The 26,297-nt window shown below is 49.5% G+C and overlaps 1 protein-coding gene across 1 annotated transcript in view; it reads right to left on the bottom strand.

Annotated features, from left to right (window-relative positions):
• CDH23 (cadherin related 23) overlaps positions 1-26,297 on the bottom strand; it is a gene marked incomplete at its 3' end in the record, with an annotated part of 189,176 nt that overhangs the window by 86,568 nt on the left and 76,311 nt on the right. The window contains exons 5-9 of the mRNA XM_084265242.1: positions 24,259-24,453; positions 21,034-21,162; positions 14,035-14,113; positions 2,776-2,888; positions 638-826 (exon numbers count right to left, since the gene is read on the bottom strand). Coding sequence (XP_084121368.1) covers positions 638-826; positions 2,776-2,888; positions 14,035-14,113; positions 21,034-21,093 — 441 coding nt within the window. The 5' untranslated portion in view covers positions 21,094-21,162; positions 24,259-24,453. The remainder of the gene's footprint in view (positions 1-637; positions 827-2,775; positions 2,889-14,034; positions 14,114-21,033; positions 21,163-24,258; positions 24,454-26,297) is intronic.

A 26,297-nucleotide genomic window follows, 5' to 3' on the forward strand; every position in this document is an offset into this window, starting at 1 on the left:
AGGGTTGAAGGGTACTGGCACACAGAAGCAGCCAGATGTGAACTGCACAAGTCAAGTAATCAGAGTAATTGAAGGCTGCAAGCCCAAGGCTGGAAAACACACTGCAATCCCTATGTGGCACAGACTGGCATATATCAAATAGGAGCTTCGTTAACACAAGGGAGGAACAAGCCTCCAATGCTCCCAACTGCTTTGCACTGATGAACTGGTCTCCTAGTCCTGTCTGTCCCCCCCAGCTTCCTCCAGCCCTGCGCCAGCCAGTATCTCTTACCTCCTCCCTGACAGCAGCATCACTGGTCCTCCCGCCCCATCAGATGCCTGGGAGCCTGGCATCCTCCTTTTCTAAAGCAGAACAGCAAAGGGCTGCCTGACAAGAGCCCTCAGAAACGGGCAAGAATCAGCATCCCACAGCATCTCATTATCTGGCTCTCGATGGCCATGCGATCCCGCCTGCGTTAAAGCACACGTTCCATGTGGGCATCCGCGCCGGGGTACTGAGCAACGGCAGCGTAAGAGCTACAGTAGCGGCTATCAGGGCATAACCATGCACCTCATCCAAGGTTCACTGCCCCCAAACCACACCAGCGCTACCCTGTAAAGGCTGGACAGAAGGTGCTCGCGGCCGGGGATACCTCACCTCATCTTTGTCCTGCACCTGGATGAAGAGGGGAAGGGCAAAGCCCACCTGGGCCAGCTCTGGGATGGCCACACTGTACTCCGAACTGTTGAACTCGGGGGCGTTGTCATTGATGTCGATGACAAGGATGTTGAAGGTGGTGGTGACAGTGGCATTGGAAGGTGTGCGGTCATCGTTCAGCTCTGTCCCCTGCGAGGTGAGAAAACAACAAGGCAGCTCTTCATTTTTCAAAGAATACATATAAAGGTAAGCGTACATGCCATGATCAGAGTCCTGCAGCTTGTACATCCTCCACTCTGCCAAGGAAGGACACTCAGTTGGTCCCACCTTCCCATGCTGCCCCGACCCATTCCAACCCACAGCTGCTGACCCAGGAGCTCCCCTTGCCCGCTCTTCAGACGCACAGGACTCTTGCACACCTTCCCAGGGGTTTAAAATCCTGCTCGGGATGGCCATGGCGAAGTTTTCACATGCCCCTATCATGCAACAGGTCAGCAGAACTCAGAGCCATGCTGAGGGGTAGGTTGTTTACTTGCCACAAGTTTTTAAAGCAAAAAAAAAAGTAAAAAAAAAAATTAAAAAATCATCCTGGGAAAAGTGGGGGGTGGTCCTCAAAATAAAGGAAGCAAAGAGAGCTGGGAGCAGGAGCAGGGAGCAAACCACCATCATACGACTCAAGGGACAGAAAAAACTAGGGCAACAGAGGAAAACAAGATTTAGACCTTAAAATAGGTTTGGCAACACGTATCTAAATACAGAGCCGAGCCATGGCCCCGCATCACACCTCTGTCTCAAGGAGGGCTTGAATTTTGCCTTCCCAAAAGGAAAAGGCACAGATTTTTTTATTGCCAGAGAAGCAAAACAGCCTTTTCAAGCAGAGTCCCTCCCTCCCATCCTCCGGATTGTCTTGCTTTGCTGCGGGCATGGAAAAGCACCGCTGACGTGACCCACACACGGCTCATTGCTATTCACCGCTTCTGCACGCAGCAGCAGAACAGGCTGATCCGAACAAGGAGCCTATCCAGCTGTATTTTCAACCGCATGCTCCAGGATGAGAGCAGCACAGAACGTGGCATTTTTTGGGACCCCAGGGGCCAGGAAGAGTTGGCATTCGTGGAAGGGACATGAAGTTTGTGGGCAGAGACAATAAAAATCTGTCAGATCAACGGAATAGAGTGGGAATTGCATTATCATGCAGGCAGGAAAACGGGCAAGTTTTCAGGTTCACAAGCCTCTCCAAGATAAAATGGATACTTTTGCCCAGAAAATCCTCCCTCTGTCTCGATTTCTGCTGAATTTAAACTATAAAAGCACAAACCGAGAGATACCAGGGACGGATGCTTCTCTCTCCCCCACAGTACAACCTGTCCCTGGCCCGAAAAGCACTAATTCCTTGTTCCTTTGCAACCCCCACCCCCACCCCAACAAAGCATCACGCATGCCAAACTGAGATGGTGATGTGCTGGCTGCTGCCCTCCCAATCAATGACCCTTCCTACGACACTGATTTCCCCCCACCCCAGTCCAGCAGAATCTATACTTCTAAATGTGTTTCCAACCAGCTGCCCAGCTTGATATTGATTTTAATTACAGGGCTGTGAGTGAAGCCAGGGACCCGCTCTCAGGTGGGGCTGGAAGACCACGCTCCAGTGCCTTTTCTTGACAAAGCAACTTTGAGCATTGCTCCTCTCCTCATGCCTGCCCATGCCGGGCAGATGCAGACTGTGCCCTGTTACACCACTTTCTGCTGATGTGATCAAATGTTTCCCTTTCATCCAGATTTTTTTTGGGGTGAGAGGTGGGAAATAGGCACAAGCGCGTACAATGCAAGTGCCTGAATGGTGTCTCATGCTATTTGCAATCCAAGGGCATCTGCACACTGCTGGTGGATACTACTGCAGGCAGATCTAGTTGGGCACCAAAAATGACATTATACACCCATATAGACGCAACCACGTTTAGGGCCATGGGGGGTTGTGTTAAGCATATCACTTGGCTTGGCTGGAGAACAGTGTGTCACGGCTCTAGATGCTGACACATCGCAGGTTTGTGCTCTACCTCAAAGGACACATCCCCAAAGCAGGGTGCCCTCCCTGTCCTGCTCTGTTGATGCACCTCCTGGATCAAGAAGGGTCTCACCTTCACCGTGAGGATGAATCCAGCGCTGTAGAAGGGGTTTTCCCTGTCCAGTGGCCCATTCAGGGTTAAAGCTCCACTGATGTAGTCCAGCGCAAAGATGCTGTTGGTGTTACCTGAGAAAAATAACACGCAGCGTGAGCACGGGCAGCCGGTACAGCTGATGCCAAATGGTGTGGTGGGATGCAATGCAGTGAGGGAAACGGGAGGACACATCTCAAAGCATGACCGGACACAGTGCTTAGAAGAGAGGTTTTATCTCTCTTGAAAACATTAACAGCTGTGATGGTCCTCTCCTCCTCTCCTGCACCCTGGTTCAGGGCTCAAAGCGGTGCTCTCCTTCAAACAGCCGATAAAGTCGCGAATGCTGCAGGCAACTGAAGAGTTTCAAAGGGGTTTTGGTTATTAAAATATGTAACAGCACAGATGAAAACAGGGCCAAACCCAGGTGCTACCCTCTGAACAACTGCCTGCATTAGCGGGCCACTGTGTCCCCTGGGGTGAGCAGAACCCCTCTCCCCCCAAATACAAGAGCTATGGGGCATCAGTCCAGGTTAATCAGAGGAAAGCATAGACAGACCAAGCTCACAAGTGATTCTCCGCATAACGAGCGGCAGTTCAAACCGTGGGGTCTCTTGCCAGAGGAGGCTGAGAATGATAGAATTTCATCCATACTCAAGGAGAGACTGGGGAGGTTAATGAAAGGAAAAAAAGTAATTTAAAAAAAAAAAGTATCAAATAACAGAGAAGCCATATGCAGCTCAGGGGTTTTCTTCCCTGCACCTATTTGGTGCCAGGGAGAGTATTAGGGTAAGTACTAGAGGCACTTGTCCTGCTTTTATGCTCTTGCCAGATGTGCTGACCTCACACAGCTGACTTGTTTTCCTCTCCTTGAGCTAAATTTGGGCTCCGTGCCAATCCTTACATGCAAAAGCGACCAGACAGGGTGCTACGGAGGGCTGTGCTGCCTGTGAGCATCCTCCCTCATCCTACCCTCAAGCACTGGAGTCTAGTGAGTGGTCAGCAGATGTTAAGATGAAGGACATCCTGCGCTGGGAATGCCCCTGCCACAGTCCCAGGTAAGCTCTCAGGCAGGCAGACAAAAGCAAGCAGTTGGTATGTGGAGCCTGGGTTACCTGACGCCAGCCTGACACAATACCAGAGGAGGCTGCTGAATTAGTGATGACCAAAGAGGTTATACACAGGCATACGGGCAGCCACATTGCTCTCCTCATCATCTCACGCTAAGCAGAAACCCCTGATCCAGCCCAAAATGGGAGCAAGGAAACCCTATTCATCCCAGTCAAAAATAAATGCACCTCCTCCCCCACCCCCCTGTTCTTCTCGAGATATATCAGCATGAAGGAAACGCAGGCAGCATTTGTCATGCCCCTGGAAGGGAGCCGCAAGGCAGATCTGCTGCTGCAGGGAGTTGTTCCCCATCACTCAGCATCCACCTTGCTCCTACCTGATGCCCCATTTAATCGTGCTGCACCTTTTGTGGGATGGCCAAAGGCTCCAAGGCTGGCTTTCCTCTCCTTCCTAGCCCCAGGAGCTGCCCTTGCCTTCACAAGCCGCTGGCTGCCAGCATCTTCTCCCAGTCTGTCTGTGCCATATGACCTTACCGAGCCTTTAAGATCCTCTCGGACCAAATGCCTCCCATTCCCATCCTTGGTCCTCTCTCCTCTCCATCCAGAATGGCACATCAACCACTGGCCAGCCTAACAAACAGCTGCTTAAAACATCAGCAGAACCCAGCTGATTTTTTTAAATTTAATTTTTGCCACCGTACGTGAAAGATCTCTAGTCTTCCACCTTGGACTATGCCCCTCTTTTCATCTTGACTTCCCGCTTTCACTCTGTAATTTACAGCCAACTCTTCAGGAGGTGGCTTCCGACACCAGGTTTGAAGGACACTCCACGAAATATATTGAACTGTGCCGCAAGGCATTTAAATGCTCCGGGATGCTATGTTGCCATGGTAAAGTTTATGCATTGAGGCGATCGTGGTACACTCCCCTTAATATAAAGCCTTTTTAAACACAAAACTGTTCTGCTAACAGGAACCCATGAGGACAGAGACCAACGGATTTGAGTGGAAATGGGTCAAATAGGGCAGGGATTTGACACAGAAAGACTAACCATGGCGTCCAGAAAGTGGCTGTGCGTTTCAGGTTTGACCACAGTCAATTTCTGAAGGATAGACAAAAAAATTAGGCTCCCAAATACCCTCCCCAGGCTGCACAGACTTTTCCCTAGCTTGGCCACTCCCCCCCGCCCCCCCCAGATATCACCCCCGGTGCTCCCCGGGGCGTGTTTCTGCCAAGGGAGAATCGCCAGCTTTGCAAATCAGGAGGGGAAAGAGGTGTCTCCAAACTCATCCTTCGGAGGCCTTTCATCATTTCCTCCACAATGCCTCCCCAAACACTGCTTCATTATCCCTCTGACCAGCGATCCCCGCTGTAGTACGTACACTGATGAGCAACACGCAGGTCCCCCCCTCCCGAGATGCTTTCTCCGCAGAAGATCTCTCTAATCATAGTCACACATCTTTGCTTGCCCCAGAGCAAGGGTAAAAACAATGGTAGGGGGAAACTAGCTGATTTAATCTTTCCCTCTCCCCCTGCATGATTTTTTCCCCCTCCACGCAGTTCTCTCCCATTAACTCCCCATTAGCTTCCTGGCGCAGGGAAAAGCCGAGGCTGGGTTAAGTGCCGCTTCATATGCAGCTGACAGTGCGAACGGCCACACCACCTGACGGCTTTCAACCCATTTGCCTGCTCCACTGCTCTCCCAGTGCTTGCTCCATCCTGCTCCCAGTATCACTGGTTGCCAGCTCCCATAGCCATCCATGCCCAGCACTGGCCTCTGTGGCAGGTGGGTGCCATGAGCTGAGCTGGCTCATTGTCATGCCACCCTGATGCTCCAGCCAGTGGCTCAGTGGCCAACACTGCTCACTGGATGTGCCAAACAGAGCAAACCGCACTGGTTTTGAAGTGATACCACAACACACTGATGCGTGATGGAGACCAGGGGGATGGAGAACCTTCGCAGGGATTTCAAACCCTGGCAACGAAACAACTGCTCACTTGGCTCAGCAGTTACCAGCTCCTAGATGTGTCCCTGCTAGAGCCATCTACTGCCTAGCCCGAGGTCTGGTCTGGGCCACCAAAATGTCTCTCCATGGACCTCAAGGATTTAATTCCCATGCCTCTGGAGCCCAAGACAACAATCTGGTTTCTGTTAGACAGAGGCTCACATGTCCTCCACCTCCTTCCCCTTCCAGACAGGCATGTGGCAGTGCAAATCACTTGCATGAAGAAGGCAAAGTTACAGAATAAAGGAACTTTCACAGGCAAAGGAGAAGCTCTACTTTCAAGTGCCAGGGAAGTAAGGACGGCCTTTAAAAAAGCAGAGTAGGGAGCAGAAAAGTAACACACCCACCCCATGGGAAGGCAGGCTCCACTTCTGCCTCTCTGCTACCACCACAAACCTCCAGAGCTGGACCCAGCACGAGGGACCGGGACAGACACCCAGGGTAGGAAACGTGGCAGAAGTCTGATGATAAGGAGGGAAAGGCTGAGCTGCAAAAGGGAGTGCAGAAAGAAGTCAAGGAAAGCAAAGGATGGTTTTAAATACTCCAAAAGATAGATGAAAGGTGAGGGGACCAAAACCAATAAAAATAAAAGGACTAACTTTAGGACAGCAACATAAATATATCTGTCAGACATGATGCTCTCACCAGGCAGGGAACAGGATTGGTCAGGACAGCTTCTGGTTAAGGCATGAGGAAAAGGAGAACAACTTTCCCATCCCTCCATCCACATGCGGGCACAGGGACAGTGGCAGCTCTTATGTTCACAGCAACTGGGCAGGGGACGGGAAGGCAGGAACCAGTGTGGCGATGGGTTGGGAGCAATGGAATGGATTGCAGCAGCCCATTCAGAGTGTTTTTCCAGGCTCATTGAGGAATGGATGGTGGCATAGGCATCGTTTTGGAGAAACACTGCTATAACGAGTAGTTTTATAGATGAAGGCCATAATGTTTAATTGCCCTCAGCCAACACACTCACCGTTTAAAATGACCATTAAAAATACTGGCTCAAAGCCAGGGAAAAAAAAAGACAAGAAAAAAAATAAAGACATTGACGTCTCCTCCTTCCTCCCAACACCTTTTTGGCCTTTGAGCATCATTCAGATCCCTAAGGGGGGAGTGATGTGGCTATTGCCCAGCTCTAGCGAAGAGCTACCTGCCAGCCGGGGACAGCTGATATCCCTGCGCAGGCAAAATTCCCCCCCTCCTCACACTCCCACCTCCCTACGAAGGGCAGTTCACATTGGGGAGCTGCATCCTCAACATGCCGCTGCTTTGCTGAGCTGCTGAACTTGGGAGCAGATGACTTTCACAAGATGCGAAAGGGGAACCCATCACACACCTTGCACCGGATAATTTATTAATCAAAATGTGCTCTGTCAGGGCTCCTCGGCACCAAAATAGATGCTGTTGGACGTGGTTCATAGAGTCGGCAACAGACACAGTTATCATCATATAAATAGTCCGTCAGCTGCCGTGACCACCTCGCTGCTCTTCACCTTGAGTTTTTACCCCCGGGTGATACGCTGGGAAGTATGCCAGGGCAGATACCTTGCCCCACGCTTAAAGCTCCAAAGGCATGAGTTGTTTTCCAAAGGAAAAGGGGTTATTACAACCCGAGTTTTATTTCTTTGCTCAGCATGAAATCAAGATGCTCTAAGAAATCAGCGCCCATTCCTCCTACCCCGGCCTTCAGTTTGTCCTTCCCAGAAGATACAGCTCTCTCTGGGACAAGGAATTCAAGCCCAAAGCCGCATGCCAGGACTCCTCCACACGCGCTCACTCTGCAAACAGGCGTTTTTAACATCTTCCCAGAAAGGTTTAATTGCCCGTTATTCCACTACTGGCAGAATTTCTGATCTCGTGAGGCACAAAAGAAGCTCGGATTAAATCACTTCCACGATTCCCTTTTTTTTTTTTAGAACAATACAGTACAAGAAAATAAAAGTAGAGATTGATTACCTGAGGTGCAATCCCCCTCCCCAAGTCCCCAGGAGCTGTGTCCGGGTATCAGAGAGAAGAACGGAGCCTGCAGAGTTTAAAGGTTTCTGCTCTGAGTATAATCCATCCCGCGCAAGGATGCTGAGGCTTGGACCACAACCACTGTTCCCCCACGTCCTCTAAAACATGCTTGGTGGCTCAAAGGGAAGGCAAATCACCAGCAGTTTCCTGCCAGCCTTTCCTCTTTCCGTGAATCTAATCCTAAAAACCAGCAATGGGAGAGCAGCGAACAGCTGGATTGTGAGTCAAGACAGCAGAGCGACGCTGGGGAAATTCTTGTTTCCTTTGTTTGTGTAAATGCAAATACTTAAAACCCCCTTACCTGGGGATTTTGTCCTAACAAACAGGGTGCAGGAGATGTGTTCCCAAAAGAGAGCGGGCTGGCCTGGTCATCGCCACACACTGGTTCCCCCATAGCCAAAGGATGCGCACACGTAAAATTGGGATGTTCTTCGCGCCTGCTGTGCCCGTGCTGGCTTTAGGAACCCACAAATCACCTCTCCTGCCTTTGCCACAGCATTAGGCAGACACGTCAGAGGAACGTCAAAGCTGTCTGCTGTAACATGTCTGCTAACAAGCCTGAATCAGCTTTGAAGGCAAACCCCACATCTCCAATCCTCAACACCTCCCAGAAAATTTTCCGCTTGGAGACATACTAAAAAGCATCTCAGAAGCCCCAGTGCAAACAGGAGCAGCGCAAGGTTCATCTTTTCCCAGTGGTTGCCAACATCTTGCCAGGAAGTTAGAGTCCCAGGAATTAAACAAAAAATATGCTTTGTTTTCACGTTTACACATAAAGGGGAATGTATAGTTTTAATTACTGAGGGCCATTTGCTGGGGGGCCACCTGCCACGCAAGCCATTATCCAAACCGTATCTGTTCCCAGCGATTTCTGGATTACCAGGGAGCCAAAGCAAAATGCCAATGTGATGACGAAGCATCATTAGTGCAGCAGAGAGGAAGACAGGGAGCAACCGAGCCAAGAAAAGAAGGGCCGTGGCTGCAGCCGCCATCCCCTTCACCATGCTCTCTCTTCGCATCTCCCTTCACCTCCCTTCGCATTGGCAGGGTGGAAAAACAGCCCTTGATGAATAACTCAGCGTGAGGCACTTTTCCACCCATCAGCGTGTCCTCCTACAGAAATGTTCTGCTATGATGACTGCCTTTAAATCACGCTGGAAGGCCCTCCCAGCAGGTGTAATTTATGAGGACTTTAACACCCTAGTAGTTCACCGAGCGATCCGAACACGGGGAAAAAGCCGTCATGACGTAGCCAACTGGCAATGAGAATATTAAAAATTTACCAAGTGCTGTGTTTCCACGGATCCTCCCCTGATGTCTGGTTTCAGGGAAGCAGGGAAGCGGTTTTTGCCTTGCCCTACCTTGTTTAGTAACTCGGGTCAAAATATGGAGGGAGTAGTCAGGAGCTGAGGGCTGGGAGACCTCTTTCATTGTTTAACCTCACCTCAAGAGTCCATGCTGTACTTCCAAAGGGAAGGCAGCAGGGTTGCCAGATCTGTTAAGACCACGTGAATCAGAGCTACTGCACTGATTGTTGCATCCATATATATGGATACATATATATGATATTTTATTCCTTAGCAGAAATTCCAGAAGAAAGAGAGAGAACAATTCTTTCCAGACGTGCTTCCCTCTTGCCTTTTGTAACTCATGCTTCTATTACATTGTGCAAATAATGATTAATTCACGCTTCCCTTGGGATGCACCAGCTTTAGGGAGAGAGTGCTTCACCAGAAATTACATCCGTCTCTGAAAAGAATCAACTTTGGGGGAAAGAAAAAAAACCCAACCCAAAAATAGATGCTCAAAAGGTTTGGGGAGAGCCCTAAGGACCAGCTCGCAGACCGAAAGCCCTGTGCTCCCTCCCCTCTCTCCCGTAGGACTTCCCAAGCCCTGGGAAGGACATATGGATTGCTCTTGCGCGATTTCCCATTGCCCATCCATCACCGCACCTGAAATGTGCAGGCAGGGACTGACATTTGGTTGTTTTGCAGAGCCTGGGGACCCTTTCCCCTGGTTTAACCCTTCGACACCTGCATAGGCAGCACAGGTGACCTTCACGCCTTCATGCCTGGATACATGCAGTCCTCCTGACCATCCTGGCAAGAAATGAAACCCAAAGTTTCATTCACTAGCGAGCAAAGCGTGAGACTGCTGTCATACATTTCCCTAACCAGAGCTCACAGGCCAAAGTCCCCTCCTGCCTATTAATTAAACTGCCATTTAATTCATGATTAAAAAAAAAAAAATCCTTCTTTTAAAGAGCCAAAGGATTCCCTGTGCCCCAGGCAATGCGCACACACTGCTGTCTGCAGTCCTGGTCCTGCCCAGAGCACCCGGGCCCCTCTGATTTCCACTGGTGGGGGGGAAAAATAAAATAAAATAAAAAAATCAATCTCTGTTAGACTGGAGAGTTCCCCTAAATGAAAAGCCTTATCTAGAACAGGTCGTGTTATACAACAAGTCACTCACTTTGCCTGGGAAATGAAAGATGATGAGGCAGAGTCCCCAGTACAGAGGCTATCTCCATAAATCTGCCAAAAAGGAACTGTGGATTACTTTGCTGGATTAATTATCTGTCCTTCAAACAGAGTCCTGACCTCAGCGGCTGAACATCTCCAACCTGTCAAAGCAGCTGGGGAAGTGGGGATGGAGGGGTTTTTCACAGGGCACCAGCAGTGGGCTGCCCGCACCCTTCTTTTTCACCCCGGGCAAAGCAACAGGAACACCCGTCAGAGCAATGGGAGCAGCCTGCAAGCTCCCAAGGGTCCAACTGCCAGGTCTCCATTTGGATATCTTTTTCAAGAGGCCTTTTGCAAAGTGGAAGACAAAAAAAGCTCATAGTTTTTTGTGGACTTAAAAATACATGGATTGGAAGGAAGGGAGAGAAACAGCAGAATGGCTTTTCCCTCTAAAGTACAGAAAATATGGAATATCCCAGCACGGGCGGCAGGCGGCCTTGTCTATCCAAACAGAACAACTAACCAAAGCCATGGCACAGCTTGATCGGTGCACACCTCCATCATTCCAGGCTTAACAGCTTTGTAAGCTGGCGGCATAAAGTTAGATCTTAAGTCTTATTTTATGTGGTTATGGTTAATCTTTTAGTTTTACTGTTTTCCTGTCATGGGAGGACCTTGTGCTGGAGATAGCCTTATAAATAAGAGCAGATGCAGTATATCCCGAGAGGGCCTGAAGCTGAATAGAACACTGGCAATTCCAAATTAATTTTTATACCCCACTTCCAAATCATACGGATGCTTTAGGTATTAATACCAAAGGCATGATAAATGGATGGGCTGCTTTTCAGTGCTCTTGCTGCTGTATATTCAACTCCAGCTGGTAAAAATCGCCCAAGCTGTGTGCAAGCCCTGTGCCTGAAGACCTGGGAAAGCTGTGGAGAGGTGTCATCCATCCTCGCTGTGAAATGGGAACGGCATCACCGCCGCCTGCCCTCATGCAAGTGAGCCGGGTGTAATTGCCACCTCCACCGGACGGTTTCACTTTTGCTTACGGTCGGTTTCTAATTTAATTTGCTTCCTCTTGCCCATATGTTAGACCCTTTTTTATCTTCTTTTTTTTTTCAGAAGTACCATAAAAATTTACCAGCTCAGGCACAAAATCTGTTCGCTGACCTTTACTATTGTGATTGAAGATAATGGCAAGTTAATTACGCTTTACCTGCCTGCAAAAAAAAAAAAAGAAACCCAAAGCAACAACCCCCCCCCCCAAAAAAAAACAAAACCCAAAAAAACCCACTTGCCTTGGGTGAGCAGGATTTTTAGAATTGCTAGAATTGTGCTGGCCACCTCTTTCCCTATTCAGATGTCTGAAGGTACCATTTTTCCAAAGCAGGAAGCAAACAATGGAGGGTATAACAAAATAGGCCTTGAGAGGAGCAGGGAAGGCACTCACACTCCCACTGAGTTGTTAAATAAATTGTTTGCCCCTTGTTTTCATTACAATTTGCCCTCAGCCACAATCCAGCAGCCAAAGGGAGCTGCTGAGCTCTGGCAAGGAACCCAACTTGAAGTGGCTGCTGGGCATTGCAGAGCCCGGCCTCGGGGATTTTGGAAAGCTCTGCTTTAAGCCGAAGGCAGGATGAGGACAGAGCAGAGGCAGGGGCGACAGTGGGTGTCTCAAGTTGTCTCTCTGTCCATCCCTGGGCTGAGCCTTCCCAGCACCACCACTCCTCAAGGTATTGGTGCCAACGGGAGGAGGACTCTTGGCCACTTAGAAATATACTCTGCAATTCTCTTGTTTGGGGGGAGGCAGGGGGGAAGAAATTTAAAAATAATGCAAAGCAGTTCAATCACTCTTTGATGTGCTCTGCCTGATTCTCCGATATGAAAGCTGCCCCCCACCAAGCGGGACCGGGGGCAGGGATTAAGCTCTTGGCATATGCGAGCAGACGTGAGGATGTTTGCACTGATTTGCCTGCCTGTCACTCTGTACCCCGCTGCCACCGGGCTGCAGGAACGTGCCTGGATCCCGTCCACTGTTCCTCTGCCTGGCTGTAGCGGCTGCCCTGGCAAGGAGCATCGCAAAGTGACAATGCTCACAGTGGCTATTTCACAGGAAAACCAAAGACAGGCAGGAAAATCAGAGCACATGTGAATGCTCCAGGTAAAAATCCAGGGTCCAAGGTTTGCTTTCTTTGAGTCAATAAAGGAGCCGTGACCATCCGATGAGAAGAAAGCCTGGCATGACTGTGAGCTGATGGGCATGTGTAGCACATTGATGCTCTAGAGCCATCACTGTTGTTTCTGTAGGTTTAAGCCACCAAACAAAGGCTCTTGGAAACCCAGAGCTGTTTGTATTGTGCTGGTGCCACCAAGGGGAAATGAGACACTGGGTCAGAAAGAGTGTCTGTGGCCATCAGGAGATGCCCAAAGAAGGTTCCACGAACAGGACAAGGACTGTTTCCCAGCTCCTGACAGACTTCATTCGGGCTTTGAGCCAGACAAGGTTTCTGTAAACTGAAGGCTTTTGCCATTCTCACGGTAGATCAGTGGCAAAATTAGTTTGGGGTTTCAGTTTGGTCTCCAGCGAATAAGTGCCTGCGTCAGTCAGAAGAGAGTCCCTGCTGTACTTTGCCCAGATGGATACATGCGATCTGGGGGGATCTCTCACTTAACTCACACCGGGGGAACATTAGAATAAATTACAGAGGGAATTAGAGGAATAAATAGAACTTGCATCTTCAAAGGCAGACTGACCTGGATACTTGCAGCCAGGATCAATGGGCTTGAAAGCCTGGGTGAAATCACCTTGACCCCAGAGGTTGATTAAAAGCGCATTTGAAATGGCTGAGCTTTAAGGGACTGGAACTGGGAAATTATTTCCATCCATGCAGCTTGATGGAGCTTCCAGCCAGCACCAAAAGCATGTGGCATGGTCAAGAGAGGAAGCGATGTTGCCATTTCTCCCTGCGAAGATCACCCCCAAAAGCAATGCAAGAAAGAGGGTTACAACCCTACAGTCCCAATGGAGCCAAGAATTGCTCAGTGACAGCCGCTTCAGCGAGCTGCCTATGTACACTAGGATGGGTTCCTCAGCCTTCAGAACCAGTCCACAAAGGCAGGATCAATCCATGTGCCCACCTGAAGGCAAGAAACCCTCCATCGTTTTAACTGAGGCTCGTCCCCTCGCCCTGCATCCACAGGGGTCCAGCCCTTTGCCTCCCAGCATGACAAAGCTCATCCCTTAGCATGGAAACCCTGAGGAAGGCACCAGGAGCTGTTCAGCCTCCAATCAGTCCTATTTCCTCCCTAAACAATAACCAGTGCACCACCAACAAGAGTTTTATGCCTGGTCCCCTCCTTGGTGCTTGTGGCTTGTCACCGGGATTGAAATATTTTGATAGGAGATGTTGTCAAACGCATTGGAAATCACATCTACTGCCCTAGGAAAGGGGAGATGCCACAAACGCATTCTGGTAGCGTCAAAGGCAAAGCAAGCTTTTCGGAGGGGTAGAAGCTTTCAGCCCTACAATAGGCTACAGTAATAGGCAAGCAGAATCAAACGAGCGAGCAGTAGAGTTGAGGAGAAACTTAGCAAAATAATGAATTCCCCGGCATGGGATGTACAAAGACTTAGTGCAAGGCTAGGTCCTCCAGCCCCTGCCACATCCCCTTGCGACTTACCTGAGACAATGGTGTAGCCAATGCCCCGCGGACGGCCCTTGTCCTGGTCGATTGCCGTTATCATCCGCACGGTGGTACCCTGATTAGAGAGAGGGAGAAGACAAACATTACAGCCACCCGGGTCGAGCACTGCTGGGGCTCCCAGTGTGTCCTGCCAAGGCATTCCACCTCTTCCAGTGGGCCACAAGCTTAGGAAAACATGTCCAAGAACAAGAGACATCATAGAAAAGTCCAATCACCGCTTCTCAGTGTCATTCAGGCTCACTAGTCATCACACTGTTTTGCACAAGCTGCAAAACTCTACTAACCCACCCCAGGATGGAGCTGGCAATGCTGAGGGCAGGACCAGCAGAACGTGTCCTTTGACTGAACAACCAAGTCGGCTGAGCTTGACCATGGAGTGAGTTTGTACCAGGGCAAGTGTCCATAGAGACTGGAGAGAGCACCACCAGGCTCATTCCTTATGCAGCTCATCCCTGCCCAGAAGAGGAGGAGTTGAAGCAAGGACAGCATGGTAAGCACAGCAACCTGTGCTCAAGGAAGAAGAGGAAGGAGGAACTAAATGTGCAAGTGTTGGCAAAGCCGGGATGTGCACCACTGCACTGGCTGAGGCTCTGGCTGACAGGATCCTCTCTTGCAGAGATTTTCACTCTGCAGTCTGTTGAGAGCCAAAGGCAACAATTCCCTCTCACCACAGCACTGGTCACCACAACCAGTTTTATCTACCAAGTGGCTTTCCATTTTCAACTGGTCCTCTTCTCCCTCTGCCTTCTTCAAACGAGACACCCCAGACAAGGAGGGATGCTTGTGCTGGCCATTGGCATCCAGTGGCATAATTAAGGGAGCTGGAGAGATTTTAATTGAAATATTTAAGTAGGAGGAGAGTTGGACAGATGCTGAGTGCAGGGATTGCCCGCAGGCAGGAGCTCCCACACGTGACAGCTCACCCACCTCATCCTCCATCCTGAAGGACAAACCTGTTTCTTACAGCCCGGCAGAAAGGTCTGTGAGGCCAAGTCCTCCCCCACTAAATCCAAGAAAGAACATAAAAGCCACCCAAAATTCTTGTTTAGCTTCTTTAAATAAAAGCATCAGGGGCTGATGTCAACTCCGTAAGCTGTGCTTCCCCCCGCCGCACTGCAGCGAGCCCATGCGAGTACAAACACACGTACGTGCACATAATTAATGTGGCGTGGAAAAAATTACAACTCAGCTGTTCTTGTTTCCATTGGCTTATTAACAGTGGGAAAAGCAGAACATTTCTTCCTTTTTTTTTTTTTTGGCTTTGCCCTCAAAGGAAATGTCAACAGAGACTTCTGCATCCCTAATGCAGGAGCATCACTGAGTTTGCCCCGCAATCCATCAGCTGAAGGCTGAAAGCGGCTGCAGAAGCATCACTGGTGGGAAGCGGGGACTTGCCATCATCATCTCCCCAGGCTCGATGGTGATGCTTTTGCTGGCTGTAAAGAAGGCTCGTGGGGCCACGCAGTTCTGCCCCCTTCTCTGATCCCTGAGGGCATTTCAATAGACTCCGTAAAGTAAATCCACGTTATTAACCGAGAACATTAGCCATAAATCCCAGGTCACTGGCCTTTGAGCAGTGCTCAGCTGGCGAGGCTCAGCAGCTGCCGGAGAGCCTCTAAATCACCGTCAATAACTGTCCTTTCTGAAGGAGGAAGGGGGAGAGGAGCAGGTGGGAAAGCAGGGTGAGGGATGCAGAGAAGAGGGCAAGGCGAGGTGGAGGGAAAGGAAAAAAAGAAGAAAAACACAAAAAAAGAGGAGAAAATAAAAAAGGCAAGTGCGAGAATGGCACGAAATCCAACATGCTCTTCCCCAGCCTATTCTGTTTTAACCTGCCATCCCCATGGGGCAAGTGTGAACCCTCCCCCGCCAGCTCCCTCCGCTCCCCAGCAAAGCAGGAGCTCCTCAGCAGTGGCAGAGGCGGTGGGTGAAGGTGCTCGGTCCACCTGACAGCTTGCTCATCGCTTGTCAAAAAGCGAGGGAGCCAGCGCAGAATGATAAGTGTCGCCTGCCGTGTGGCACATTTCAAAGGGGAGGCAGCTGCAGGAGCAGGCAGGGCTCCCGCGATGGCTGAGGAATAGCAATTGGCCCACCGACGCTGGGGCTGCTTTATCTGCGGGAAAGGTCCCTCCCATAGGAGCCGAGGGGAAGGGCTGTTGGGAGAGATAAAAGAACGAGCGCAGATGTTGCAGCAGGGGAATTTTGGGAGTGTAAGAGGGAGAATCACATTCGGCCATCTCAGCAGCACGTGCCACAGAGACGTCTGTAGGAAAGAAATAATCGAGACATTTGATCGCAAGAACGCAACAAGGTTCACCTGGGTCCTCGGCAAGGCCGTGGTGATGGCTTCCATGCTACTGGTTTTTGAGATTGGCTCTCCCCCTGTTGTCCTTCTCCAGCCCCTCCCAGGGATGAGCCACACACTTCACTGGTGACTGAGGGAGCTGAGCTCTGTACCTTTCATGGATGCCATCTCCTGGAACCAGCACAAGGGCAGGGGCCTTGGCACCTCTTCACATTCCTCCTGGTTTCCATCCTTGCTGCCAGACCCTTCCAACAGCCACAAGGCCCGCAGATCCCAGATCCTGGGAATGGACTCGAGCATCCATACAGTGGTTAGGATCTATCTTGATCCTTCTGGGGAAGAGGCTGAACAAGTGCCACAGGACAGGCAGAATGCTTATCCATGCCAATGATGGCAATTACTTGTTTATGTAGTGAGTGGTAAAAACTGATGGAGACTGTCCTGGAGCATGGTCAAGAGGAAGGAGTGTTCAGAATGTGCTGGAGCGAGATGATGTGATGCAAAGCCTGATGCCACACACAGGCTATGTCACCCGCAACAATGATGAAGTGCCTGGCCCACCATACCAGCAAAGATAACTAACCAGGGACAAGAGACCAGATATAGGAAAACACCCCAAACCAAAATAAACCCCTGATCATGGCCATACCACAAAGGCAAAGTACTGACTTCTCACAACCACATCCCAATAGTTTCCAATTCCTCTTCCAAAATCCTAAGGGACGACAGCACTATTCCACTCCTGATGTTGGTCTTGGCACGGCAATGGCAGGAGATGCTGTGCCCTGGCTCCCTAAGGCAGCCAACCAAACCCCTAAATTGGAGGGTATCCTCCCATTGTCTCTAGCCAAACCCATCTTGGCAAGACTTCCACTCATGGTAACCCCAAATTGACTTCCAGCTCCAACCACCTCTGCCCAGGGCTCAGCCCAAATATTTGCGGCACAAACCTGCAGCTCTTGGAAACTCCCAAATATTCCTGATATTTCTTAAAACAAGTAACAACTCTCCCACCTAGCAGAGACGACAATGACTGCAAGCAAAGAACTCAGCTAGTGGGTACAGACCGAAGCACCAAGCCTCTCTTGCCTCTAGGGAAGGAGGGAGAAGGTTTAGAAAAGTAATAATCTGGGAAAGCCTATGCTTAAAAAAAAAGGTAAGGAAAATAAAGAATAGCACATTATCCAAACAAAATCTGTGGGTTTTCTGAAGAGGGGCAAGGGTAAATCAATCCTTTTTTAATAAAATCCTGAGCTTTTAATAAAGCGTTCACACTGATGGGCTGGAAATATTGTAAGAAAGAATTAACTCGGAACTACGGAGACTCTAGGGCAAAAATAGCACTGATTCTAGGTTATTTCTTCAACCCAAGGAGTTTTTGGAGGGGAGGGGGATGTACTGAAGAATTAAAACTGCTGTAAGTGTTATTCTACATGTTCCCATACCACGCTATTGCAAGGGAATACATCTGGTGATCTCGGAACCAAGCACCAGTGGGATTTGTGTCCCGGTCCTGCCTTTGAGTGGCTCCCTGACGGATAAAGCATACTTTCATCGGCCTCAGCTTGTCTCTTCACGAGTGGATTCCTTCCTCCTTTACCCCCAAAGTCAAGCTGTGACATTGCCTGGACCACGCACCGGCTGAGGTCCAAAAGCAGGGGCCTTCAAACCATCAGCATCCCCACAAGGGGAAATGGGTCCTCTTCTCCAGCCCCTGTTAACTTGTCTGGAGAACATCAACGGTGCTATCTGGTCTACAGACACTGTGAGGACAGACACCAGAACAGACTCAGAGGATGAAAAACACATCGCTACGCTTTGCTATAGCTGCAGACAGCGTCGGTGTATTCAGGTGCCCTAGGAGAGATGTCTGAGGCACGCTGGGATGATAAACACCATCAAGAAAGAAGATACGACACCTCCAGGGACAGCAAAGTCTCTCCCCGCTGCGTCCTCTTCCTTTGCCTGATAAGAAATTTCTTTCTTCTCGGTGTCCAAATAAGCACGTGCCCAAAATGTTTCTAAATCATGCTACAGGAACCTGGTCTGCAAAAATATAAGAGCTACAATGGCACCGCTCTTCTCCTCTCTCACACCCCTCCAACCCCTTCTTTCTTTCTTCTTCTTTTTCTCCTCTTACAGGATTAGGGACTTGAAAGGCAAAGCGCAGCCCAGCATTGCAGCAGGAGAAGGTGGGGGGAGGATGGGATGCGGGAGGGGGGAGTGCTTCAGAAAGCTGCCATGGCAAAAAAAAATCCTATTTCTCACTTCTTAATTCCAGTCAATTCCAGTCAAAGGGCTGATAGAGATCTGTTTGCGGTAATTTGCTGCAGTTTATCCACTCTTTTCACCTTCTATCAGCTCTTCACTGACGGGCTGGCTGACATGCTGTTACTCGAGTGAGGAAATTAAAATTTGATGCAATAATCCCAAATAAGAAGGATTTTATTAGGTAATGTATACACTTTAGATGAGGTATTCTCGCCCGATACATTGATAGAGGAACACAGACATGCTGTGCAGCACAGATAAAAAGAGAGGCAAGAGAGACGGTGAGCGGGCACGGGGAGCTTCAGCAAGACTCTGCTCTGTAGATTTGGGGCTGGGATGAGATGTCTCAGGCACATTTTGACCTGCTTGAGCCCAATGGCAGGGCAAACGTCACCCACAAGTACGCTGAAGGCTGTTGGCTTCACCTGGAAGTCTATTCTTAGACGGAAGTTGGCTATGCCCAGACTCCTCACCCGTAAATTTGCTGTTATCCTTCCGGTAACCAAGCCATTCTGCGGGGTGACAGCATCCGCTCCGCACGTGCGACTGACGCCCTTAGGTGGTAAGGGCAGAGCTGATGAGCAGATCTCCCGTAGAAGATGAAAACACACATTAAGCCCCAGGCTTGCCATAGCAAACCACATCCTTGTTTCAGCAGAGGAGATTTCTCCCAAAAAGGATGTGACTTTGGGTCCAAACCAGACAACAGTACCACCGCCCACCTTCCATAGGTGGCACCTATCCATCTTGGACATCTCAATGCCTTTGGAGATGTCACATGGAGCCAAAGAGAAATGAAACCCTCTAAACCCATCAGAAAACTGCTAGCAGTTTGGTGAGGACTCCATCATTTGTTTCCTATTTCAGGCTCCACAGCGATTATTTGCTGCTTTGCTTACCATGAGCAGTGTGCGTTCTGGGAATAACCGCGATGCATGTTGGTGCATCAACACAAAGATATCCTTGAACTCCAGCATCGTTACATGTCATCAATCTCCTTCCCTGGATATTTGGTCTCTCAGTGAAGGTGATGCAGTCTGTAGTTGATACTCATGGGACTTCCATGTCTATAATTTCATCTACAGCTTTTCCTCCCCCAGTAAAAGGGGACGCATTCCTTCCCTGCAGCTCATACACCACAGGAATACTCCTTAATCTCAACAGCACTGAAACTCGTGAAAGTAACTCCTGAAGCCACTTTTTGGCCATCTTTGGGCCAGCAGACAAGCAATGCACTGTGTGACCATGGGATTTGTGACAGTAGGATTCAACCCCACTGGTCCAGCACTCTCCGTGCCATCAGAGCCAGCGAATAAAGTGAATCAAAAGGCATAAACTGAAGTGAGCTGCAGGTCCGTGTACCACCGTGTGAACTGAGCCATCAGGCATTTCCAATCCAGGTGCAGGATGCACGTGTGGTATGGATGCCTACCACACCATGATTTTAGGACAGGACATTTTTTTCATCCTTATACAAAAATATCTGCCCTATAGACAAAGCAACAGGACATGTGCAGTTGTGCCTTGGGAAGGATGGATGCAGCAGAGTAGGGCTGGAGCTTGGACTGAAGGTCTTGGCCATCCTTACTGGGAGCGAACAGCTCCCAAAGTGGAAGCTGCCCACCACGCTCCCCCATCATCTGCTGCGGAGATGGGGGAGAACAGCAGCAGCAAAAAAAAAAAAAGCCCCAGCTCTGCTGTATTTAGAGACTGGGAGACCTTTTTTCCACAAACAGCGAGTTTGCTGACAAACTGAGTTTCAGAAGAACTAAAGTGATTGGATCAGTTTGGCAAAACCCAGGGGAAAATACTCAAAGTGCTGAAGCGGCTTATGAGTCTGGCATTTTCAAAACTGCCTCATTTCAGGAACGTTTACATTTCCAGCCCCCCCCCCCCCCCGCTGCCCCAGCATTTCTATTAGGAATGGCATGTGCGTACGCTGCGGGGAGGGAACGGAATGACTGTGTGCTAAGAACAACAGAAGACCTTTTAAAATTGAAGGGTGGGGGGAAATGTTTAGGAAAGCATTTTATGTGGGTTTCAGGCTTCCTATACCTCCTTGCTTTGAAAAGAAACAAACAAACAAAAAAGGGCAAGTTATTTTGAAGCTGGCTTGAAACACATCGTTCCAGAAACATAAAGGTTTGCCTCTCTTTGGATGCCATCTAAATCTCACGATTTGGAGCATCTCCACTGAAACAAGGCTCTTCTTTACACCCAAGCTGTGAATGTTGGGGCATGGTTTCTATGATGGAAGGAATGGAGGAAAAATACCTCCACAAAGAGATTTTCCTCCAGCTTTTTTGGGATATCTTGTGCTTTCAGTCCCACAGCCTGCTCCGTCCTCCCTCATGTCCTCCCCCTGTGGTCACCACACATAGGAATCTAACAGCAGCCCTTACCGGAGGGGAGTTCTCATAGATGTTTGTGCTGTAGGGCAGGTTGATGAAGATGGGGTCCATGTCCTGCACGTCTGTAATGGTGATTGCCAGGTTGGCCAGAGTGGACAGTGGCTTGTTTTTATCTTGGTCCTTGAAAAAATAACCAAGGGTTTGGGTCAGGGAGAGGAGAGATGTCTATCAGAAAAACAGACTTATTCAACAGTATTAAGTTCCTCACAGTTGTAGTTGGGTCATGAATTCTGGCTAGCCGAGCTAACCATCTCTTTTCACGCTACCTGCTGGAATTATCATCCCCCGTACCTCCCCCTAAGCTGAAATACAATACATGTTTCATTCCAGCATTACCCCTTGAAAACAGAGAAGCACCAATTTAGTGTTCATCACGTTGTGGGTGGGAAAGAAGCAACACTATTCAATGTGCACTTCAAAATACAAATTCCTTCCAAATGCAGATACACCTCAGGGCATCTCCGCACCATGAGACCCAGGTGTGGATGCCAGCAGAGCATCTCATACCCGCCAGTGCCGATGCCTCCGCACAGCTCAGGCTCCACAGACTGGAACACGACAAAGCCCACCAACTTCCCTCATGTTTCTGCTGCTGTTCATGACCCTGCAGGGCTGCACTGCAGTCACAGCTTTATTCTCACCCGTATTTGCTGCTCTGAGCTTTGGCAGAGGGGATGTACGCCGAGTGCCACTCCTGGTTTCGTAGGATGCCTGGGCTCCTCACACAGAAGGCAAAACAGAAACCTAAACTGCAGGATACGTCCTCGCAGTAGCAACCGCCTAATGGTTTTGGCTCCGATAAACTGCAAGCCTCTCCCTCCCGCCTTGCACAGGGACCGGACAGATCAGGGTAACCACGAGCTGGCTTTTGATGTGAGCCAAGCTCCTCCCTGCTCTGTGAAGCAGGTCAGAAGCATGCAGCGATCTTAGGACAAGCAGTGGTGGCCCTGGAACACTGTAATGCTCTGAGAGCAGAATCATCATCTCCCTTACACCCCATGGCATCTCATCAGGGTGGAGCCCCAAGCGTTTACCCAGAGCATGACCCTTCGCCAGCAGCCAACGCAACAGCAGTACATGCTGCCACCGGTCCTCTTGCTGGATCCTCATCCCATGGTTGCTCAGAAGTGACCCTCAATGCCCACAGCCCTTTGCTGGAAGGGCAGGAGGAAAGAGATAACACACGAAGGGAAGGAAATAAATCTCTCCTTACCCACTAATCAAGCATCGTGGTGAAAGGCGACCATTAGAGGTTACCGCGCACTTCTGCAAAATGGCTCTGAACAGCAGCAAGGACTGATTGCCAGAAGATTAATGTTAATTTAAACCGCATTCAACAACACAGCTTGTACATTATCCTCTTAACCTGCAGGCCTCAGCATTTATGGCCTGGATGGATGCTTATTTCTGACTCGCGCTCTGCTGTTAGTGTTATCAGGTTGAAGTGGTTCGTTTTTTCAGATAATGTTTTTTTCCCCTCCCCTCACCTCTTAAGTTTTGGTTAAAGTATTACAGATAGCCCTGAAAAAGCAAGCACGCTTCCAGTCTCCTCACCTACCGTCTCTCACGCTGCCCTTTCCAGTCTCTTTCTGCCCTTGCTGCCTATATATCCCTGGGATGAAATGGCTCCTGCCTTGAGCCAAGGCATCCTCCCAGAATTTGCCATTGCCCCAGTTTCCACTCTGTACCATGCAGCTTCTTCATCAGACAGCCAAGAGATTGCATTTGCTCTTCCAGCTCCTGCTACGCTGGTGCAACCCTCCATCCCTCTTTCCCAGGATCAGCCTTGCCCTGGGTTTTCTCACTGTTTTTCTGCTCGAAATTACAGGTGCCCTATGACCAGACAGAAGAGATATTCCCATAGCTGGAATCAAGCCCAGTTCAGAGACTTAAAAATTTAAGTCTATGAACTCCCCGAGCAGGAAATCACTAGAAGCCAGGAGCGCATTAGGTAGCAAGTCCCAGCTATACCCTCATTTATCTCCGCTGGTAACTGCATCGGGGATACAGGTAGATGGAGCTGGATGGACTGAGATGGGATCCTAGCATCCTTGAGGAAACCAGAATAGGACATGTGGAAGAAAGGCATGTTGCCCTTGGGGCTTGTGTTTGCTTCCACATTTTCTAATAGACAGCTCAATAAGATGTCCTGGGATAGTGTGTCGGCAACAGAAACTGGCAAGGAAGGAAAGAAACAACCAAGAGGGACTCTTATCACTGGAATATTTAAAATAAAATGAGGTGTATTTCCAAACAAATATAGGCTCCTGGGGAAAATTCCCCAGCCTTGAACACACAGAGCTTGGGCTGAAAGGTTGAGCTGTTTGCCTGTGGCTCCCCAGCCCACAAATGTCCAGTCTCCATGACTGTGGTGAGCAAAGCACAGCCCTCCAACACCCTCCCTACTGACATTTGTGGCTTTGCATCAAGACAATGATCTTGATCAAATCACACGCTTCAAGAGCTCTAGCTAGTCACCCAAAGGGGTTGGGAAAGGCTTTTTCCCTCCTGCTCCATCTTCTGAATGCAAGAGTTGGTCAGATGTTATCATAAGGCTGAATCTCAACTTCCACTGTTGCATCTGAGCTGGGAAAGGAGCCATTGCTCAGAGCACCCACTGGAAGATACTCCACGCTCACACCTTCCCCATCTATGGATCTCTTTCTAGATTGAACATCAGGAAAGCCATTTCCCACTCGGGTGGAGCACGAATTGCTGCAGTGGCCATCTGGATGTACATCTGGCAGGGGTTCCCTCCCAGTGCAGTGGTATTGACTGTAATTAGGACCTTGGTTTCTCCTCTGCCCACCAAAATTTTAACTCTTGGTGTCCAAAATCAGCTTTTCCTGAGTGAGGCTCTGGGGGTTTAATACAGGTGAATCCACTTGTAGCATACCATCATGCACGAGGAATGAGACCAGAGGATTTAATGGTCTGTACGCCCTGTACCAGTCTTCTTCACTAGGGGAGCTGCCGGCTTTCATGCAGAAGCCCTCAACGTGTGCCCAACGCTGTTAGAGAGGTGCAGCTACACTCCTCGAGCCAAAACTACCTGACCATTTCATTGCTATTCAACCTTTCCAAGTGGAAAATGCTGAATGTGCCAAGAAGGTGCCAGAAGGGAGCAATAAAATAAGCAAGCAGCAGCTTCTTCCCCATCGCAGTCCCTCCAGAAAACTCCTCCTCCTTCCCTGCAGCAACGGGGTTGAGACTCACCGTGGCGTTGACCTGGAGCTGGTACGCCTGAGTCACTTCATAGTCCAGCTCCCGTATCACGGACACGATGCCACGGCCGCTGTCAATGGCAAAGAAATTGGAAGGAGGCTGGAAGGAGTAAAGCACACTGCCTCCTGCCCCCTGGTCCGGATCTGTGGCGTTCACTATGAAAATCGGAGTGCCTACAGGCGTGTTCTGGAAATAAAATGAATGGATAAACAAACGTGTCAGTAAAATGGTCCAGCATCAAATGCACATTGACAATTTCCTTTACCCACCAGAAGGAATATCTAGAGACCTGAGTACTTCAGTCCTGTATTTTTGGGACATTTCTAAGTTATATGTCTGTTTTCTTTATTACAGTATTGCAGCAGCTATAATAGTTGTTACGCACTTATAATAACAGTCATACAGCTGCGGTCAAGATGGCACTCTATCACAAACCCTTATTTTCCCCCAACACCACAACTTTTCACCCCCCCAAAAAATTACTCTCTTTGCTCAAAACTTGTTTACGGCTCAAAAGGCGCTTTGATTTCCAGCGCCAATTCTCTCCCTGCTTTCACTGCAAGGCGTGAAATGTAAGAGAGCCTCAAAATAAAACCCCCAAAACCCCCAACAAACCAACCCATTAAACGCCACGCAGAACTTGACGTAAAATAACAAGTTCAGAGTTTCCACAGCAACTCCAACCTGGCCCGATTAACGCCGGCATTAACAGTTAAAGCAGCGTAAATCTGGAGCTAATCTACATGCATAAAATACGCAGCTGAGTGCACAAAAATCAGCAATGGCAAATGCAGTTTGGCACTTCTTATTGTTTAACTTCACAGCAGGGAGAACAATTATCCATTTTTGGTGGAACAGCTGCATGTTCCTATGCAAATCTTAAATGCATATTCTTGTCTCTCTCTCTCTCTCTCTAAAGGCAGAAATACGGACTCGCAAGCAAAAAGCCTTTGCTGACAACCCCAGGGCTGCAGGTACGCAGCATATCACCATCACACTGGCAATAGCCCCTGCGTTTACGACACGCTCGCAGCCACGTCGAGAGGATGAAACTCGGAAGGTGAGATGGCGAAGGTTGGAAGCAATGTGTGATGGTGGCTGAGCACAGCCAGTTGGGATAATGCAGGTTATTTCTCTGCAAACCTCTTCCCAGGACTCTGTGTTTAATTGCTGACTTAGTTTGCGTCAAATTATTCACCCGCAGCTCAGAGAGGAGTATGATGAAATGCTGAGAAGGTGGAAAGGAGACTTGAGGAGGCGCGGAGCTCAGAAGATGAGGCACCACTTCTGAGTGGAGCTCCTGGCTGAGGGATGACCTGTTGAGAGGAGCTCTGCCAAGAAGGCCCTGGGAGATGACAGGTTGGCCATGAGCCAGCAGTGTGCCCGGGTGGCTAAGAGGGCCAGTGGAATCCTGAGGTGCATCAAAAGGACCGTGGCCAGCAGCTCAATGGAGGTGATCCTCCCCCACTCTACTCTGTCCTGGTCAGGCCCCACCTGGAGTATTGTGTCCAGTTCTGAGTTCCCTAGTACAAAAAAAGACAGGGATCTCCTGGAGAGAGTCCAGAGGAGGGCTACGAAGATGATTAAGGGCCTGGAGCATCTCCCCTATGAGGAAAGGCTGAGTGAGCTGGGGCTGTTCAGCCTGAAGAAAAGAAGACTGAGAGGGGATCTGATCAGTGTTTATAAATATCTGAAGGGTGGGACACGGAGAGAAATGGCCAGCTGCTTCTCAGTGGTCTGTGGTAACAGGACAAGGGGCAATGACCTCAAGCTGGAGCACAGGATGTTCCACACCAATATGCAGAAGAACTTCTTCACAATGAGGGTGATGGAGCCCTGGGACAGGCTGCCCAGGCGGGTGTGGAGTCTCTTTCTCTGGAGATATTCCAGACCTGTCTGGATGCCAACCTGTGCGACTTGTCCTAGGGAACCTGCTTTGCCAGGGGGATTGGACATGATGATCTCTGGAGGTCCCTTCCAACCCCTACGATTCCGTGATTCTGTGATGCCTCCTTCAAGTCCTTGGCCAA

The sequence above is a fragment of the Gallinula chloropus genome (assembly GCF_964237585.1).
Source record: "Gallinula chloropus genome assembly, chromosome: 5".
NCBI classification, from domain to species: Eukaryota; Metazoa; Chordata; class Aves; order Gruiformes; family Rallidae; genus Gallinula; species Gallinula chloropus.